The sequence below is a fragment of the Rattus norvegicus genome, chromosome 7 (genome assembly GCF_036323735.1).
Source record: "Rattus norvegicus strain BN/NHsdMcwi chromosome 7, GRCr8, whole genome shotgun sequence".
NCBI classification, from domain to species: Eukaryota; Metazoa; Chordata; class Mammalia; order Rodentia; family Muridae; genus Rattus; species Rattus norvegicus.
This window is the reverse complement of record NC_086025.1, coordinates 24,713,801-24,733,875: the sequence shown is the minus strand read 5'-3', so window position 1 is coordinate 24,733,875 and position 20,075 is coordinate 24,713,801. Positions and strand designations below refer to the sequence as shown.

General features: G+C 47.2%; 1 protein-coding gene across 2 annotated transcripts in view; it reads right to left on the bottom strand.

The window, feature by feature from the left end:
- Positions 1 to 20,075, bottom strand: part of Gnptab (N-acetylglucosamine-1-phosphate transferase subunits alpha and beta) — a 66,899-nt gene that overhangs the window by 20,946 nt on the left and 25,878 nt on the right. For both annotated transcript variants that reach the window (XM_017595197.3, NM_001427158.1), the window contains exons 3-7: positions 14,654 to 14,773; positions 14,082 to 14,123; positions 12,171 to 12,376; positions 10,129 to 10,193; positions 9,650 to 9,784 (exon numbers count right to left, since the gene is read on the bottom strand). In XM_017595197.3, the coding sequence (XP_017450686.2) occupies positions 9,650 to 9,784; positions 10,129 to 10,193; positions 12,171 to 12,376; positions 14,082 to 14,123; positions 14,654 to 14,773 (568 nt within the window). The remainder of the gene's footprint in view (positions 1 to 9,649; positions 9,785 to 10,128; positions 10,194 to 12,170; positions 12,377 to 14,081; positions 14,124 to 14,653; positions 14,774 to 20,075) is intronic.

Here is a 20,075-nt window from a genome sequence, read left to right as displayed (position 1 = left end):
GTGAGTCATCAGGCCCAGTTTTTAAACGTTGAATCGTGAAACGTAAAGACAGCGTCACAGGCCCCAAGTGTTACCCAGATGAATGCAACAGGAAGATGTGGAGGTCTGTGTGAACGGGACACCTCGGGCATGTTTGACAGCTGTGGCCGCACCACAGTGCCCAGAAGAGACACCAGACCTCCTGAGAGGTTGACTCTTATGAAACCCGTCTAATTCTTCAGAGCTGGCTTAAATGGTTTCTATTGCTCTTCATTTAAACAAACAAACAAACAAACAAACAAACAAACAAACAAACAGCAGAGGTGGTGTCAGGACTCAGAAGGCAGGCAGAGTCAGGCAGATCTCTGAGTTCAAGGCCAGCTTGGTCTACATAGTAGGTTCCGGGGACAGCCAGGGCTATGTGGAGAGACTGTGTCTCGGGGCTATGATCACACTGGGGGAAACCAATATGTAACCCTGCTGGATTAGGCGACTCCGTACTCTGCGTAGGCGTCTCAGCACTTTCTGCCTCACTCCTGGAACACCTTAGGCCTGACTGTCTGAAGCACTTCCGGAGGAAAATACCTCTGTGGGCTAAGCTTTGGCCATCAGAAGCCTAAGAGGGAACAATGTGAACAGTGGTATTGGCTTCTCCACTCTGAGCAGCCACACTACCTGTCTGTAGACCAGGCTGGACTTGAACTCGAGAACTCAGAGATCCACCTGCCATCGCCCAGGCGTACTCCGTCAACTCTTAAGCACCAGCAGTGTGCACACTGTCCTCTGACTGTGTCCCTTTACCTTGACTGTCCTGGCCCACACTGGGATCTCCAGAGGTCGGTGATCACGGCTGTCATTCCTGCCTCTGTGTGAATGGGAAACGGTCTGTCCCACCTTGCCCTGCAAGATTCTGTGCCCCTTCCTTCCAACTCACTGGTTCCCACCACACTTCTAAGCTCCCCTACAGTGAGTTGAACTATGATTCTAGAATAAGCAGTACTGTCTTGCTATAATTTAATTTTAAACTTAATGGGAAAATATCTGCATCCTAATGTCGCCTATCAAAGTTGTTTTTACCTTGGAAGTAATCTTGAAGCCTCATAGAAATGCCACTAAGCTACACCCTCTCCTCACGCCACCCCCTCTTTACTTTGTATTTTGAGACAGGATCTCACTGAGGTGCCTGGAGAGGCCTTGAATTGGCCATCCTCCTACCCCAGCCTTCTGAGGCAGATTACAAGTCTGTGTTACACTCTAACTTGGTAATTATAGCATTTTCAGTACAATTTCTCCCACTGACTGGGCACATAATGGGCACCAGACACTGCCTTGGGCAATTACTGTACCAGGGTTGATGTGTAAATTCAGCTCTGCACTGCTTTGAGCCCTGGTGGCTCGTGCTGCCATAGGGAGCTGGCCTGTGACGGGTGACGGCTAAGCCGGCTAAGCCCTGTACCCCAGGTGGAAGGCTGGACTGGGGATACTTGGAGATCGACAGAGGCAGGCAGGCTGGCTGGGGTCATCCAGGACTGCCGGCCCTGTTGCTTGCTGAGCTGAGCCCCATAAATCAGAACCTGGACTTTCTGAATCCAAACAAAGCAGCGCTCTCTTCTCAGCTCTGGTCACCACAGGAAGGAGTCTGAGGACCACCAGCCAGCATCAGAGCAAGAGAACGGAGAGCAAAACAGGAGGCAGGCGTTCAGCAAGTCCTGTGTGAACTGTCCACGTCACAGCTCCCATGGAGTCCCAAATCACCACAGAGGAGTTAGCGGTCCCTGGGAGGCTAAGCACCTCCGTTCAGACAAGGGAAACAAAACACAATCTTTTCTTTTAAGTAGAAAGGTTTGTTGTTGCTGCTGTGCTAATGATAAAAAACAAAACAAAACAAAAAAAAAAAAACAACCTGGTGTCAGGATACAGTTCAGGAAGAGTGACTGACTCTCATCTGTGAGTGAGTCTCTGCTCCCAACCCAGCACCATTCATTTAAAAAGAAAAGAATTCTTCAGAGTCTTAAGGCAATCTGAGACTCTCAATAGGAGAGCCCCAACTCCACAGCATTACTTATAAAAAATGACATCTAATTTTATATTTTGCATTGGCCTTTTATTTGGTAAGAATTTTGTCGAGAAAATTATTCTTTAATTAGCAACTTTTTAAAAAAATACTTTAAAATAATTTTAAAATTTTCATTTTATTTCTGTATTTTGTGGTGGTGGGGGCGTGTACGACATGGGAAGGTTGAAAGTCAAGAGGACCACTTGCAGGAGTCTGACCTCCCCTTCCAGAATGTGGCTTACTAGGACTGAATTTGGTTACAAGATCTGACAGCAAGCACCATTGGGAGACAGTATCCTGAGTTCGGCCATCTTAGAAACAAGTTCCACCTTGCTGGCAGGGTTAAAACTGAGTCCATGTCCCGGGACCTGGGACCCAGCTCCTGTCCTGCCTCTCAGGTGTTTCAGGACTGTGTGTTAAAAGTAAAGGATCACGGGGGATGTCGCTGCCATTGCGCTATCTAGTCTGAGGTGCACACGTCATCACTGTGCTACCTGCCACACGGAGTTGACTGTGTACAGCTTGCCCCTCCTTTGTTCCCCTCTCACTCTAAATTCTGGACCGGAGTCCAGGAGGGGACCTGACTGCAAAAGCTGACCCAAGGACCCTGAAACCAGGGGTCCAGGAAAAAGCCCAGTCACCAACGTTAACTTCCTTGTGTTCCCATTCTATGAAGATGGTGTACTATCTCCCTTCATGGATCCTCAACCGGCTGCCTTCCTGAGCTCACAGAAAACAAAGCTTTCATTTTTAAGCTTCTGTCTCTGAAGTAAGTTTTCTTGGCTTCCACTCAGAACCCAACAGCCCCTTTACCTTCAGAGCCATCTCCTCAGTTCATACTAGAAATTACCTAGTGCTGGCTTCTAACTACAGCATCAAAGATCAGAGAGAGTCCTCGCATGGTAACCACACAATAGGTGGAAGAGAGATAAAAAGTAAGAGCTTTAAAACATTCTTCCAAAGCATGAGACTTTCTGCCCCTGTAAGGGGCAGGGTAACAAGCGTAGCCTCTGCTGTCCACTAGGTGGCAGCCCTATCCTGCAACTCCTTCATTACTTGTACTAGAAGCATCTTTCGGTGGGAAAGGATCTGAGATGTACCTTGATCCTGGATTTTTTTGTAGTAAATGCAATGTTGCTTTCTGGGAAGGTGGAGTAGCTGTGGTTTCTGATGAAGGGTGGAGTTCTCGGCTGGCGCTCCTGATTGTGTGGTCGCCATCTCTGTAGGGCTGGGTCTGCAGGCCTCTCTGCAGCCATCTGTTCTGGGCAATGCTAGGGACTCGACCTCTGGGAAGCTATGCAGGCATCCAATCTACTGAGGTACATTCTTAGCTTCAGAGATTTCTGAAATACCCTCAGACATGTTTCTACCATCTGCACTATTTCCAGAAAGAATTTTTAGCACTTAGACTTAAAAAAAAAAAAAAAGAAGAAGAAAAAAAGAAAATCTCAACTGAGACCGGACAATGGTCGCACACGCCTTTAATCCCAGCACGAGGCAGAGGCAGAGGCAGATGGAGCTCTGAGTCTGAGGCCAGCTCAGTCTACAGAGTGATTCCAGGACAGCCGGAGGAACCCTGAACTAGGGGTAGGAAAAAAGAAAAGAATTTCATACTTAGGGTTGAGTTTCACCCCCCAAATAGTTTGCCACACATATGTAAATATTTGGAACTCCTCTTTTTTTTTTTTTTTTTTTTTTTGAGACAGATCTCACTATGTAGCCCTAGCTGGCCTAGAACTTGCTCTGTAGACATACTGATGATGAAAGACTCACATTTGAGAGAAGACACAGAAGGCTTCTGTGACAACTCCCACCCTACCCCCCTAAAATCCTCCACTCCCCTAAAAAGTGAGAGCCTAGACAGGAGGCCACTGAAGAGAACTCGTTTAACAACTGTGGCAGGGATGCTCAAGTGTGGCTTTGCACAGGGATAGCTTCTGGGGGTGGGGGTGGTGTGGGGGAAGGACTCCGTTTTCTTTAAGGGATTGGCCACTGGGAGCCTGACCATGCTCCAGGGAGTGTGTGGGCAACACACATTGGACTTGGTTGGTTTTATCTGGGGTGTGGGGGGAAGGGGGTACGGGGGCCAGGGTAGGTCACAACAGTGGGGTGGGGCAGACCTGGGAGGACTGGGAAGTGTGAACTTGGGGGCATTATGTGAAATTCCCAGATAATCAATAAAAATATTATGTTGGAAAGAAAAGAATGCCTGGGCCTAGAAGGGTTTTAGTGTTGACTTATCTTTGTTTTGTTCTGTTTTTTGAGGCAGGGTCTTACTGTGTAGTTTTGGCTTGGCCTGGAACTTGCTCTGGAGGCCTTGAGATGCCCCTGCCTCTGTCTCCTGAGTGATGGAATTAAAGGCAGGCTCCACTATGTCACTGTGTCTATTTTGTTTCAGGACTGGCAGGATCAAACACACCCTTAATCCCTGCATTCAGGAGGCAGAAAGATCTTGTGTTTGAGGCTTAGCTTGGTCTACAGATCGAGTTCTAGGCCAGTTAGGGCTACATAGTGAGACCCTGTCTCAAAAAAGAGGATTTCCAAATATTTACATATGTGTGATGAACTATTTGGGGGATGAAACCCAAGCCTGAATATGAAATTTGTGTTTCATGCATACCTTGTACACACAGCCTGGAGATAATTTAATGCGTTGTAAATAACTCTGTACACGAAACACGGTTTCATATGAGGATACACACCTCATTTGACACTTGTGGTGTCATGCTGGCACTTAGAATATTCAGATTTTGGAGCACCTTAGGTTTTGGATTTTCAGATTAGAGGTGTTTAACTGGCAGCATGATTTTTGGTGGCAGAATTCCGAGGGCTGGACTAGAGGTGAGTTGCTATGCAACGGTACCTATCCTTCCTACCTGATCACTAGGCTTATCCAGCCTTCAGGGAACCAGTACACATGGTCTGGAGACTCCCCCATGTCTCTAAACACATAGACCTTCCCTATTTCCACACTGGTTATTTGTGTGTGTGTGTGTGTGTGTGTGTGTGTGTGTGTGTGTGTGTGTGTGTCACTGTGCCACAATCCCTGACTGAGACAAGGGAGGAAGCATATACCTTGGCTCACTATTTGAAGGAGCTCTCCCTCACGGTACAACAAGAAGGATGGCGGACATGACACACCTCAGCGGAAACAGACCAGGAAGCAGGACCGGCTTATAAGCTCCCTAGTGACCCACTTCATCCAGCTAGGACCCATCTCCCAAAGGTTCCACAACCACTCAAAACTGTGCCACCAGCCGGGACTCGGGTATTCAAACACCGGAGCCTCTGGGGCACACTTCTCTCCAAATGAGAGGACAACTCTGTGGCAGTCTATCAGTTATCCACGCACTCCCCAGATACTTTGTACGTGGGTCCTGTCCTTCCAAACTCGACTCTAACTCTCAAGGGCAGGGCACGGACACCTGCATACCCACACAGCAATCACCATCGCTGAATTACGCTTAGTGTGAGCATTGCCTTTCGAGTTCTGGGGCGACATCTGACTGTTCCTCACAGGTTAAGGAACAGAACACAACCAAACCAAAAGTCAGTGGAAAAGCCCCACCATGGATGAAAGACATCTAAAACCACAGAAGGATCTGAATGGAAAACCTGACAGGGGGTTGTTAGTCGCACAGGATGATGGCGGTCACAAGGCTTGTAGGGCTTCCCACCCATTACCTTAGCGATACTGACTCTCTCATCCTAGTCTTCCCCTCAGAGCTACAAAAGCACATTTTCCTTTAACAGGACAGGGCATGAAGGTGAAGGCGTACGCATACATCAGCTCCCTGGGAGCGGATCAGCACGGAACTGACAGGCCTTCCCTTCTGGTCCAAGGCCTGCATCCTGTAAGCATTCTTCAGGAAGAATGCTCAGCCCTTGTGTGGAGGTGCAGAGGTGAACAGAGCAGTGTTCTAAGAGGCAGCCTGTGGTGTCTGCCGGACATGCCTGGAGCCTCCCTGTCTGACTCCTGGATCACAGGCCTCAGCAAAGTCCTCCTGGAAGAGCACAGGCATGTGTCGAGATGGTGCTGTCCAAGTCCTGACCCTCAGTGGAGCGTGGTTGTCCCTCTCATGCGTGGCACGTGCCTCAAATGCCACACTAACCGAACTTGTTTCTCCCACTGCAGTTCAGTGCGGCTGACGCAGTCACTCCCGTCTGCACTGTAAACGTCCAACTCTCCGAGCCTTCCTTCCCGACAACACAGGAGGCTGTGTGTCTTTCGGATGCTTCAGGAACTAGTCCCACCACTGGCTCCCAAGGCCAGAGGTCCTGAATAGGAAGAGTTCACAGGACTGAACTGGTTCTAGCCCTAACGTCTACCATGCCAGTCTCTACTCTAAGGTGTGTGCCTTAGAAACAAACCAGATTGTCTTTTTCCTGTCACAGCCCTCTCTGCCCCACCCGTAAGGAGAGAGACCTGGGGCAGCCTGCTTCTAGGAACTCCCCAGACACACCGTCTACTTCCGAGCTCCCAGCCCTTTGTCCGAGCTGTTCTCAGCGCTCCCCCTTCTCAGCCCTAGAACAGTGGCTCTGATGAGGACCCAGCCAAGCTGCAAAGCCTGTCCTAATGTGACTAAAGCCCAGGCGTTCTTGGGCACGTTATACTGCTATTTGGAAATGTTTGCGTCCCAAGTAAATGTTTTAATGCCCTCCTTCTTCCTCACATTCTCCCTGCCGTGCAGGAGGTATTTGACAGAAATCATCTAGATGGGCTGACAACCTGTGGTGGTTTGCCCTGGAGTTATCTGTATTTTGATGCTAATTCCACCTCCCCAAGGACAGCTGCCTCATCAGTACTCAGGACTCAGGCGACTTCACCAGAACCTTCTCCCCATTTAATTTGTAAAATACAGGTGAGGGCAGGTACAGGATAGAAGGAGGCCTGTCATTGGATGGGAAGGAAGGATGGGCGGGAGAAGAGTTTGAAGGAAGAGGAGACGGAATGGAGAGACAGGAGACAGCCACAGCAGAGAGAACATGGAAACTGATAGGGTGTTATGAACATTAAGGGATGGACGTGTATTGGGCTTTGTATGTTTAGGTGGGCAATTATATCTTATCAATTGGGTCAGAGGTTATTGTGTTGTGTGTTCTTTCATGTGCAGATTTAAGAGAGTGTGAGGGGGCTGGTCTGGGACACCACCAAGTTGGGGTGTGAGTTTCTGGCATGGAAGCCTGCCTTGGGAACTGGATAGGTAGAGAGATCGCTGCCAGGCTCAGAGAGAGGCCCTAGGCAGTGTGAGATGGGATAGAGCAGATCGGGTGAGACGATTTGCTGACTCAGACCAGATGTCTAGCAGATACCTTGGGGCACCGAGTGGGGATAAAAGATACCCTTTTATTTTTTATATTTTTACAACAAGAACCACGTTAGGAACCACCATTCTCAGAAGGGGCATAATGGAACCAGAAGGCCGAACCGACAGGAAGAATGGAAGAGTTGGGGGCTGGGAAACGGCTGCATGGAATGATAAGGACCTGAGTTCTGATCCCCAGAAACCATCTGCGCATGCCTGCAAGCCCAGCGCTTGCTTGGGAGAAGGGAAACAGAGTCCCTAGAGCTCGCTGGTCTGGCCAACTGGTAATGCCAAAGACTAAATGAGAGGCTGGCTCAAAAAGAATCCCGGTGGGGGTCAGGAGGATAACCAAGGAAGACACCTGGCATCAACCTCTCCCCACACGCCCATGCCCGTACACATGTATGCACACATTCTTAGGGACAAGTATCGCCTGAACTGTCCCGTAACATACGCAGATTTGAAAAACTGACCTCAAATGCCGCCTCATCTGTCCTTCCTGGTTCTCAATTTCTCTGGCAACTCAAGTCACCGCTACAGCTCACATCCAGCCGCACACACCAGATAGCTTGTAGAGCATCGGGAACTGTTATCCATGTCAGTGCACACCGGTCACCAGCAGGCATGTCAAAAGTCAGCACACGAGCGGTTCAGCACAGCAGGATGTGAAATATCCACACAGGTTTAAGATGGAGGGGCAGGGTAATTTCCTAACTGCCTTTAACATTTCGATGAATGTGGTCTTACAGAAATAGAACGAAGAAAGTCATTCCTCCCATAAGGGCGGTGAGCTGGTAATGAAAATGTAGTTTGTCTGTAATTCTGAGACTAGCAACTAAAAAGCCAAGCAAACTTTGACTGAAACAAAAGCTAATCTATCTATGGTTTCATCTCAAATCGGTACTGAGAGTACCTCAGGGGAAGGAGGAAACGTGATATCTATTTTAGGGTAACTGCAGGGTAACCACAAATACGACCCGATTACAGCTTCGTGCTATTCCGGTTCATACAAGTACTGCATGCTGACGACTAGACTTCTGGAATTGTCTCAAAGTCAGATGCCCTATGAGGGACAGCCGGGAATGGTGGCGCATTCCTGAGCACTGACAAGAAGCAGAGACGGGAAGGTTACAAATTTGAGGACAGCCTAGTCTACAGAGCAAGTTGCAGGCCAGTCAGGACTACAGAGTGAGATCCGCCGCAAACAAAAATGAAGATGAACAAGAGAGGAGGAGGAGGAGGAAGAAGAGGAAGAGGAAGAGGGAGGGAGAAACGAGCTATGGGAACAACACTAGCAAGCTATGGGGAGACAGGAAATGAGAAAACGATGTAATTCACACATGGTTTTCTCAGACACAATACAAAGCATCTTAACCATAAAAGCCAGTGAAGGAGGAAAAAGTTACAGGGAACTCTGGGAAGGAGTGACTAACCCAAGAACCAAGAAAGACCTACTTCCTTCCTGCTGCCCGCGCCTTCTCCATCTCCTCACGATTTTGTTAAATAGTGAAAACATGAGAGAGCTGGATTGAACCATTCCAGAGGCAAGGGCTGCACGCCTGCTCCTCTAAGAGAAAAGGTGTCCTCCTTCACCCCCTGCTATGACAGCGGGTCATAAGGTCAGCAAGAAATCACACCCACAGCCTGACTGTCCTGGATCTACCAGCGGGTGATCCAGAAAACAAGAACTGTTCAGGAAAAGGCCAGTCACCAGCCAACCAAAGTCGATTCTCAGAAAAAGAATGTTCAGGGCTCATGGATAAGAAATACACTTATATCTTAAATACATTGATGCCTGGATCTGCTATTAATCGGAATTTCATATTATCAAACATTCTAAATATATGAATTATAACCCCTTTATGAATAAAAGCTGTCATAGATATGCATGTTAGAGTTCTAACTACTTTTATGACTTTCTCCAACACACACACACACACACACAAATGGAATGGACGCGGACACATAGCAAGAAAAAGGTGAGTGATAAATTATAAAAGTAGTAATTTCAGAGTTCAGTTTGAAAGTGCAAATCTGTAATAGCAGCACTCAAGATGCTGAGGCAGGAGGATTGCCGCAAGTTTATTACCAACCTGGCTGAGATCTAGCCTCAAAAAACAAAGCACTGAGGAGCTTCTGCGCAGATCTACCTTTCTGACAGCATACTGTGAAAGGACAGAGTTAATACTCTTTGCCTTCCTTTTATAACTGTTGGCCAAACTCTGAATAAAATGCAAAGTGGGTCATGACAGAAGGGTCATACATGAAACGTGACGTGCCACGGTGGTGTCTCTTTTTCTGCTCTTACCAGTTTTATTTTAGAAGAAAGATTTTCTGGCAGTTTTGTCTTCAGCTGAATCGTCTCCTTGAATGTTGGTGGGAATCCACTCAGGAACGCCAGGTCTTGCATCAGCACTAAGCCTGGGACTTCTTTGTCTGTTGTCTAGACCAAAAAGAAAAGATTCGACTTACCTTCCTTACCACGAAGCGGGTGAAAACTTACAGCAGGAAGCTGGTGCGCTTGCTTCTACTGTGCTCTCTGAGCTTCGAATGAAAGCTATCACCATAGTTGGACTCTCATTAGCCAGAAGGCTGGTGACAGAGAAAAGGTCCTCGAGGAGCAAAGCATGGTGGCACAGGACTGCAATCCTGGCATTCCCAAGGTGGAGGCGGGAAGATTGCAAGCTCAAGGCCCGCTGGGATTACACAGCAAGACCCAAGGTCTTTATTACTCATACTTGTATTCTAGTCCAATGCAAAAGAACAGCTAGAGTTCAAACGACCTACCAAGTAGGCTCTCCACACTGTCTGCTTGCTGCTTCCTTTAAACAGTCCAGCATGGGCGTCTTCAACTGCAACAGACAATGCAAGAAGCAAGCATAGGTTTAACATACATACATACATACATACATACATACATACATACATACATGCTCTGTATAGCAGAGCGCTCTACAGAGCATCTTGGGAGCTAATAACATAGCATAATAACATATGGGTTAAAGAAAATAGTTATTAGGAAGGTAAAATCATCACATTCAACAAAGGAGGCACCCTAGAGAGCAGTGTATAACTAGACATTAAATTCTGTATTGCCAGGTGATTTACGCAGGCCACAGAAACATGGAGTGCTCTGTGAAAATAGACAAACAGGCTGGACTGCAAGGAAGAAGTGATGGGGAGGATGAATAGAAAAATCACAGATCTAAGAGCAAACCTGGGTGAGAAGAGAAAGACATTATCTGACTAGAGTAAAACCTCTGGGAACGAACGTCATTACTAGCAAGTAAGAGAAGCCGCAGTAGAGAAGGGGCCTCATCAGGCAGGGGTATTTATACTAGAGAGCAAGCAGCCGCCTCATGGCCCACATCCCTTTAAAAAATGGCTTTCCCGCAGTGAAAGTCTTAGATTCATCAGGTGACGTGGAGCAGTGTTGGGGCTGGTGGGCACTCAACTGCAGAAGTATGGAGAAAAGTGTACAAAGGACCCAGGAAAGGCGATGCTGACACCCAGGATGGGTGAAGACAGGAAGCTCAGGGTGGGGGCTCTGATTCGGATCTCCAGGGACAAATGAGGCAGGTCCTACAAACTGCAGTCTGGGGAGATGGACAGCAGCCCTGGACAAGAGCCTCAAGCACACCACACAAACAGAGCTGGGCCGGGGGTGTAGCTGAGCAGAGAGCGTCTGCTTAGTGTGCACAAGGCCCTGAGAACACTCAAGTGAAGGAAGTGTCAAAACAGGCGGGAGTGGTGTTCACTCTTGCAACCTCAACACTCACGAAGCTGATGCAAGAGGGCTGTCACAAGTTCAATACCAGCTTCCACACAATGAATGCTAGACCAGCCAGGGCCATACAGTGGTGGCCAATCTCCAAAGACCGCCATCAGCAGCAGCAACAACCCCACCCCTAAAAGCAGCAACACTGGCCATTAGGAGTGACCCTAACTTTTGAATACATTTATCAGGTAACTGTCTCCACAGATATGGAGGGCATAAGATATATCCTGGGAAGTTGGAGAATTCTAACGGTCTGGTATGTGTAACATAACATCCATGTAAAGTGTCATCAAAGAGACATACAGGCTGAATACCCAGCAGAGGAAGGCATGACCTGAGCCATTCTGACTGAAGAATAGGAATCACACAGTCACAGCCAACCTGCAAGAGTGCCTGAGAGACTGGCTGTGGTTCTTGTCTCCAGGAACCCCACACCAAAGGTTTGAAAAGAAAGGGGAAGTGTCTGTGAAATGGGCAGACAAAGCTGAAGGGCTTTGTCTGTCTGTTGTCTGTGTGAGACAGGGTTTCTCGGTGCAGCCCTGGCTGTCCTGGAGCTCCCCCAGTGATCTGCCATCACGCTCTGGCTTCCATGTGGCTGCCATGTTCTCCCCAGCCCCAATTCTCCAGGCCCATCTCTGCCTCCCCTGACTCAGGAGCAGCCATGTCCGTTTGCTACTTCGTAGGTTCTTCCTTCCTCCTCCCTTCTCCACCCTCACCCCACCCTTTAGACCCCAACACTAGGTGGGAGAGAACGGTATTCCTGAATCGATTCTTTTTCCTCTTCTTCTTCGACCATAGCAACTATCCAACAGCACTCCCTCCCCTCACATCTTGGGACCCTCTGAAGAGTCCCCAGAATTCCAAATGGCACAGAATTGCAGACGAGGGTTCAGTTTCTAAAACCCGCACAGCAGACCACAACTCTCTATGGCTCGAGTTCCAGGGGAACCCCACACCCTCATCCGTCTTCCAGGCATACGTGCAGACAAAACACTCATACACATAAAACAATAAATATATTCCCTTAAAAAATAGGAAAAAAAAATCTTACCATCCTTGGTAGTGTCAAAAACGACAACCGAGACATTAGTAGATGGATTTTTGGGTTTTGCGATGTTGAACATGTCGCTGGCAGCGTGAAACGATGGATAAAGAGCTGGCAGGTCCTTCAGGGTGCAGTTGGCTGGCAGCGGAGGGTCCAGAACAAGCATGGGCACCTTAATGCAGTGCGTCAGGAGACACTCCAGCTGCCTCTCACTGCAGAGGCAAACCACACTTCAGGCAAGGGAAAGCCTCTGGCGACTCCTGAGTGAGGCGGGTTTGAACCCCATAGCCTATATAAAATCATACCTTACTAAATGCGTTAATCTCAAGAATGTAAAAAGGTTTTGTTGGAAAGTATGGAGTAAAAATAACAAGAGACATTTCAGATCCCGTTTTCAAACTTCTATTAATTATGAGTACCAGTCAGGTGTGATGTCTCCTACTTGAAGGACAAGACAAAAGGACCAGTTATAAATTCTGGGCCACTTTGGAACACATAGTGAAATCATGTCTTACACACACAAAAAAAGAGGCAAACTAAGTAAGTTTGTCAAAATTTACTAACTCAAAAATCCATAAGAAATTAAGTACTTCATTATTACTATTAAAATATATATTTGTAGCCCACTGAAGGCTCTTGTCAGGATATGAGGAAAGAGATTCTGGATACGGCATGGATACACTCTACCCACCCCAACTAGAACAATATGGACTACTACACCGGGCACTACACTGACACGAACAGCGGCAACTATAACGAGGCTCCTCCGAGAACCTTGGGAGACTTTTCTATCTGCATCGGAGACTCTCCTTTGAAAATTACGTGTATAGAAGCAACGGGCACACAGCATGGCTAGAAAGTTCACGGAATCACAACTAGTGTGGTGCTGTGTAAAACTGTCCAACCTCCTTAGCTAGTAATAGGAGTGCAAAAGACAGCAATCATCACCTCGTTGGCTCAAAAATGATGACTCAGAGTCAATCTAAGCACAGTGAATCTGTCCCTCTCAAATACCTGTGGCCTCGTAGTTCTTTAGGGACACATTATATACTTACAACACAAATACACATACTTAGAACATGCCTGCCCGACATTTTGAGAGGTATGAAGCAGCAGAATAATGTAGGAATTAAAGAGCAGGAGACCTTAGGTCACAAACTATGACTGGCAGTTGTGAGTTGAGTGTAGGTGCACACTCCTGTGATCCCAGCCAGCACTTGAAGAGGCAGGAGGGTCAGGAGTTCAAGGCTATTAGCAGCTACAGTGTGAGGGCCAGCCTGAGCTATATGAGACCGTGTCTCCAAAAAATAAAGGCAAACAAGCCAAGGACTGTTGAGGAATGGGGGTCACGAGCACCTCACAAACAGGCGCCTTTGAAAGCAAAGTGGGAAGGAAGCGAGAAAAACGCTCCTGCTTGTGAGCAAAGGCTGGTCAGAGTCAGGCGTGATTGAATTCAATGCATTGAGCAAAAGGGATAGATGTATCTGGTTCTTGCCACTCGGCTAAATCCCCTTCCAGGTCCTTAAATATATACAGCTTGACAGCTTCCACAGATAAGAAGGGATTATAAGTGTACAAATAGATGACAGGTATACATTTGACAGCAAAACATGGGGTGTAATCAGTCTAAAGAGGCCCAGAGAACAATGCATCGGGACAGATAAAGAGTACTCTGGCCTTGCCAAAATCAAGCCGGACTCAGATGACCAAAACACCAACTCCGAGAGTGCCCAGTCAGTCATGGTGTAGAGCACTGCCAATTCTCTTTAATGAATGCACTTAATGGGGTGTCAAAATGGCAGGGGAGGGGCTGTTTGAGCAGCTGCTTAAACATAAAACAGCGTGTGCCCACGGGCGATAATCCTGACACGTCATGTCCTCCAGCTTGATTCCTGAGAGAAAAACCAACATGCTCACCTCTTCTTCGTTGGTTCGGTTGTGTTCTTCCCGAGGATTTCCCTAGTGAAGAGCAAAGACGGCTTGTTACTCGTGCATCAGCTCGTGTGCAGGCCCCAACTGTGGACGGAGAAGACTACAATGGTCTCTTTCTTGGTGACCTCACTGGAACTGATATGCCAACAGGAAGTGCCACAATGCTTAGGGCACTGAAAACAAACAAATCCTGCAAAGTGCTCAGTCTCGGCAGGGGGACACAGGCTGAGAACTAATTCCACAGCTGCTGAGCAGAAAGGGATGAAATGCTATCAATAACCGTGTTTTACTTATGGATTGGGGCTGCCGGCTATTTTATGCAGTGGCATCGTCTTATTCCCCAGGACAGAGAAGTCACTGCAGTGTATGGTGCAAATGACCTGCCACTGTGTACTGGTGATGTTTATAAAGAAAGTGAGTGGGGAAGCTCTTACTTAGCAAATCTTCCAGGCAAGAGAAGGTTACCCAGCTTGGAGTGGTCACCCTGCCTGTCTCTGACCTTACACCTCCGTGTGCCCTTGGTCATTTTTCGTGGGCTTTTTCTTAAAGTGACTCACCGCATGGCTTTCTGTTCTTCCTCCATGTGCTCCCGGACCTGCTGTAGTTCCTTTAGCAGTTCGAGGTCCGTGCCATTCACCCAGGTGTAAACCACATCAATTGGCATGGGCAGACAGAGCCTAGGGCAGACCCACAAGTCCTCCAGTTTAACTGCAGGCTTTTCACAACATTTGGGGAAAGATTCTAACAGAACTTATATTTAAGAGGTTAAATTTAAGCTGGGTGATGGTGGTGTACGCCTCTGATCCCAGCACTTGGGAGGCAGAGGTAGGCAGAGTCTCAGTGAAGCCAGTAGTCTATAGAGTGAATTCCGGGACAGCCAGGGCTACATGGAGAAACCGTGTCTTGAAAAAACAATAAACAAACAAAAACAACGGAAGAGTTTAAATTTAGACATTATCAAAGACAATCAGTGAAAAGGTCACAGAGGGATGACATACATGGGCGAGAGAACTGTGTGCTTTCCCCAGCCGCTACTGGGGGAGAGGTGTCTATCAAATAGGCCTCTGTGAATTTCATTATGTTAGAAACTTTGTAGAATCATTTGATTCTCACAACCACCCTTAAAAAGGTTGATATCTTTCCTTTTTAAAGATTCTTCTCAGGGCCGTCTAGATGGCTCGGTAAATTCAGAGTGCTTGCCCCACAAACCTTAGACCTGAGTTTGATCCCTAGAAAGGTAGAGAACACAGAGTTATCCTCTGACCTCCATGCATGCACCATGGCATGCCACCCCACCATCGTGCACACACCAGGATGGTGACGATGACGATCGTGGTGATGAAGATTAATGGGGGCTGGGGATTTAGCTCAGTGGTAGAGCGCTTACCTAGGAAGCACAAGGCCCTGGGTTCAGTCCCCAGCTCCGAAAAAAAGAACCAAAAAAAAAAAAAAAAGATTAATGGAGGAAACTCTAAGAGACAAAGGGAGCTCCTTAGAGGCCTTAGAGCTCTGTGGTTGAGCATGGAGTGATCACTGGGCGCAGGAAAATTGGTTGAAGTGGAGAAAGTTCTCAACTGGATGTGGTGATGACAGCCAGGCAACACTGTGAATGCATTTGGTGCTGCTTTTAACCACACACTGTAAAAATGGTTAAAATGCTAACGTATGTGCTATGATATGTAATGCTACAAGAAAATGTCAAGCAGGTGAGAATAAGGATTTTCTGGGAGTAGAGGGCGTTAGTTTTAGAACTCAGTTTAGAGTAGATAAGCTATCACTCAGCTACTCCACAAATAAAGGCTTGGCAGGCTCAAAAGCCAAGCCTGTCATGGCCTTGGTGGGGACAGGGTGACAAGATTCCTGCCCCTGGGACAGGGCCCCCAGTGTGAACCTCTGCAAGTGTTGATGCCTGCCTTAGGCATAAGGCTTGCTTGTATAATGCACATATTTCACGTTCCTCCGTACTCCATGATGATCTGAGATAGCACAAGTCCAGGAGGTGAAGGTGTGGCTAATGTCTCTGAAAAATGGTAAATGATGGGACCTTCAGGACAGCCCTTAAGGCTGTAGAAAAGAACTCTAGGTATATAAGTTTGAATTATGATTTCTCAACTATGCAAAATGTAAGGATGCAATATGAATTGTGAGGGGGGGGGTTCATGAATCTAAAGGGACAAAGGCAGCTCCACTATGAACCAGCTTGTCAGAAAGATACAAAGGCAGGCAGATTCCTGAGTTCAAGGCCAGCCTAGGTCAGAGCAAGGTTAGGCACAGGTGTGGTAGAAATGGTCGTTTCAGGGCAGGGTTCTACCCAACTGGTTTATCTCTTAACAAAGGCAGACAGATCTATGAATTCTTTTGCAAGGCTAAGAAAATATATGCTTGCTGTCTCTTAAGAATGGGAGTAAATTCTGGATTGATATGTAAAAATAAAAGACTGGACCTGTGTTCTGCAGGAGATGAGCTATCCAGAGAAATTTTAGGATAAAAAGAGAACTGCTTGGAGAACAGACACACACACACACACACACACACACACACACACACACACACACACACACACACACAAGCACACAAGCAAGCAGGACATAGATGGAGAGATCTCCTAGAGAGAAAGCAGAACAGAGAGAAGCAGACTGGAAGTTCGTCAGCTTGGGTTCATGACCTGATTTTGAGTCATTCTCTTTGCCACTCCCAGACATCTCTTCTCTCAGAAACCCTCTCTATGCGGAGGCTGGTCCTTGGCAATCAAATGCAGCCAAATATTAAAAAATACAGATAATAAAAAATACAGAAAGATAATCAGAAGTTTAAAGAGCAAAACACAGTTAACTAATAGCCCAAGCGAAGTAATGCCCTGTAGACATTCTAAATCCAACCCTTCTCTTCCTTTGTCCCAGAGCCCTTGACATCTAATAAGTTAAATGACTACCCTGCCACCTCTTCTATTAGCTATATAGGTCCTTCCTGTGCACATAAGCACCAAGAAGGCAGGAGATGGACCTTCCTGCTTCACTTCCCAAAGCATCTGAGGTGCTGAGTACAGCACCAGGCACAGAAGCAACCAGTGTCTGCTGAAAAGCTCTCGGCCTGAGGCCTGAGGATGGTGTCATACCCCCCAACCTGCTTGTTTTTAAATCATCTGCAAAATTAGAATGAGACCCAGGCTAGCCTTAGTGCTTCTATTCATGTTTTGTGTCACCAGAAGGTTTCTTTAGTTCAACTGACTTCACAAAACAAAACAACCCAACAAACAGAAAAAAAAAACAACCAAAAACAACAAAAAACAAACAAACAAAACAAAAAGAACCCAAACACGCAATCCAAACACGCAATCCCACCACTCTGATCCAGACTTCCTATCTGTTTGCTTGTTGACATTTAAGGTGGTTCTTTTCCAAATGAATGGGGGTTTTTTGTTTGTCTGTTTTCTGGTCAGCTTCCAAAGTTTGCCCTTTGTGATACTTTAATTCTGATTATCAGCTTGATAAGATTCGGAGGTGCCCAGGGCGACAGGGAGCCACAGGCTTGAGAGTGCCTAGGAAGGCATTCCAGGGGAGGATTAACTGAGGGAAGGAGCACCCTGGATGTGGGCATCCCCACTGGCTTGGGTACCAGATTGAGTAAGGAGGGGCAAAGGAGAAAACTGGCTGGGCGCTGGATTTCCTGTCTTTGCTTCTGTGCAACTATCTGCTCCTCCTGTCCCACCTGCAAAGCCTCAAGCTACCACGCCTTTCCCACTGTGAATCAGCAGCCAAGGTATTTGGTCACAGCAATGAGGAAATACATGCTCCATTGGTTCTTGCAGTCTGGGCACAGGATTAGGATTCTGGTTGTAAAATTATATATATATATATATATATATATATATATATATATATATACACACATACATACATATATATACATATATATATATATATATATATTCCTCATCATGGATGGATTAATTACTTCATGGGAAAATAGTCAAAGTGACCACCACCTTTTGCTTGAAAGATGTGAGTGAGTGATTGGCGGCACCTACCCGTGATTACAAAAGTCATGAGGCCCAAAAAAGGATGATCTTGAGTCAGCCAGGTTATGCCCTCACCCCCACTCCCAAAAGAAATGTGGTGCTTATATTCTAGCTAAGCAAAAACTAAATAAATATGAAGCCAGTTAAACATCACAGGGGAAGACACAGCAAACGTAAGGACTATTTTTAGATTCCGAGATGGCCTTACTGGGAAATAGTTTGGGGTAGCAACGTAGCCCACTGGTAGAGTGTTTTCTCAGTATGCATGAGGTCTATGGCTCCAAGCCATAGGCAAGCACAGTGATGAGAATACGGCATTGTAGAAAACAGTGTAAAGTGTGGAAGTGAGTCAGTTTGGGAGATAGAGGAGGAAACATACCAGGAAAAGGTATTTTCATGTGCCCTGAGACACACGCTTATCCCACTGATCCAAGAAACTAGGGAGACCAAGCAATCAATAGGATGAACCTAGCTAGAAATGGAGACCAGAGAGGTAACAGAGGTCTAGATGCCCTGTCAGGAAAACGAGGACACATCTGTGCCACAGCCGAGTGTGACCCCAGCAGTCTAGGCTTCAGTCTGTTGTTCTCGGGACACCCCGGTTGGTCTCCCTCACCGAGGACAGCTAGGAACTGGCAGGATGTGGCTCATTCTTTCTGCCAATACTCCTTTAACCACAGCTTCCTTCCTCCATCTACGCTCCCTCTTCAGCCCCGTTCTCTTGGAAGAGAATTCACTCACAACCACCACCACCACCACCACCATCACCTCCACCACCACCTCCACCACCACCACCATCACCACCACAGACACCTGTCTCTTCCATGAGACAGCCAGCTCCCGGGGCAGAAGTGGAACTGTGCATCTGCGACCTGCCTTCCTAGTCACTTATTTTCTCTCTTGCACCTCTAGGCTGTCTCTCTCAGCACTGCAACAGTATTCAGAAACATCCCCTCTAGGTGTTCCCTGCACACTCCTTGGTGGACCTCGCACAGCAGCCGGAGGCTACGCAGAGGACTTATGAACAGGTTGCTGCCTCCGTCAGGTTCTAATTGTGAGCGTCTAAGGTGGCCTCGGAATGAATGCTCTTCCGGAAGAAGTTCTGGGCTAATGCTGCTGCTGCCCATTTGGGCAGCCGCACGTTGAGGTCAGCTGACGTCTATGTAGCTGTGCTCCATCCCCCCTTACTGCATGGCTGGTCTTCTATGTAAGAGTAATGGATTCCTCTAGGTCACCACTTGCCTGAGGTATAGAATAGCACCTCCTATGAATGGGTTAATACATACTGGTTAGACAAATAATTATAATCTCATTACAATTTTACTATGGTCATTGTTAATGTTTTGAGGGGTTTGCCTGCAGGTGTGACTGTGTACCCTCTATGTGCCTGGTGCCTGCAGAGGCCAGAAATGGGTACTGGCTCCCCTGGAACCAAAGTTACAGACAACAGTGTGCTGCCCTCTGGGTGCTGGAAATCAAGCCCCGGTCTCCTGGAGGAGCAAGCGGTGCTCTCCTTAGCCCCAGTAACTATCATTTCTTCAGCATTTCCCGTTAACATCTGTGACTCAGTATACCCACACACCTTATTCAAGGTCACTCCAAGCCGAGTCCCCCCCAGATGGTCTTTATTGTGGTGTGTGTTTGTGCTTGTTTCTATGTGGCAAAGAGGACAATGCTCATGTGTGGTGGGCAGAGAACAGCCCTGAGGTGTCAGTTCTCATTCCAGTCATTAGGTTTGTGTGTCAAGCATGTGGAATCTAAAAACGTAAAATACAACCAAACGAAAAAGCAAAAGCAACCCCTGCTTGATTCAATATACTTTTCAGTGGAAGGTTGGAAAGGAAGGAAGAAAGAATGCAGCATATCCTGAAGTTCCCCTGGGAGTGACTCATTCATAATGTTTTTTTATTAGAATCAAGGGATATAGGTAGGGCTGGAGAGATGGCTCAGTGGTTAAGGTC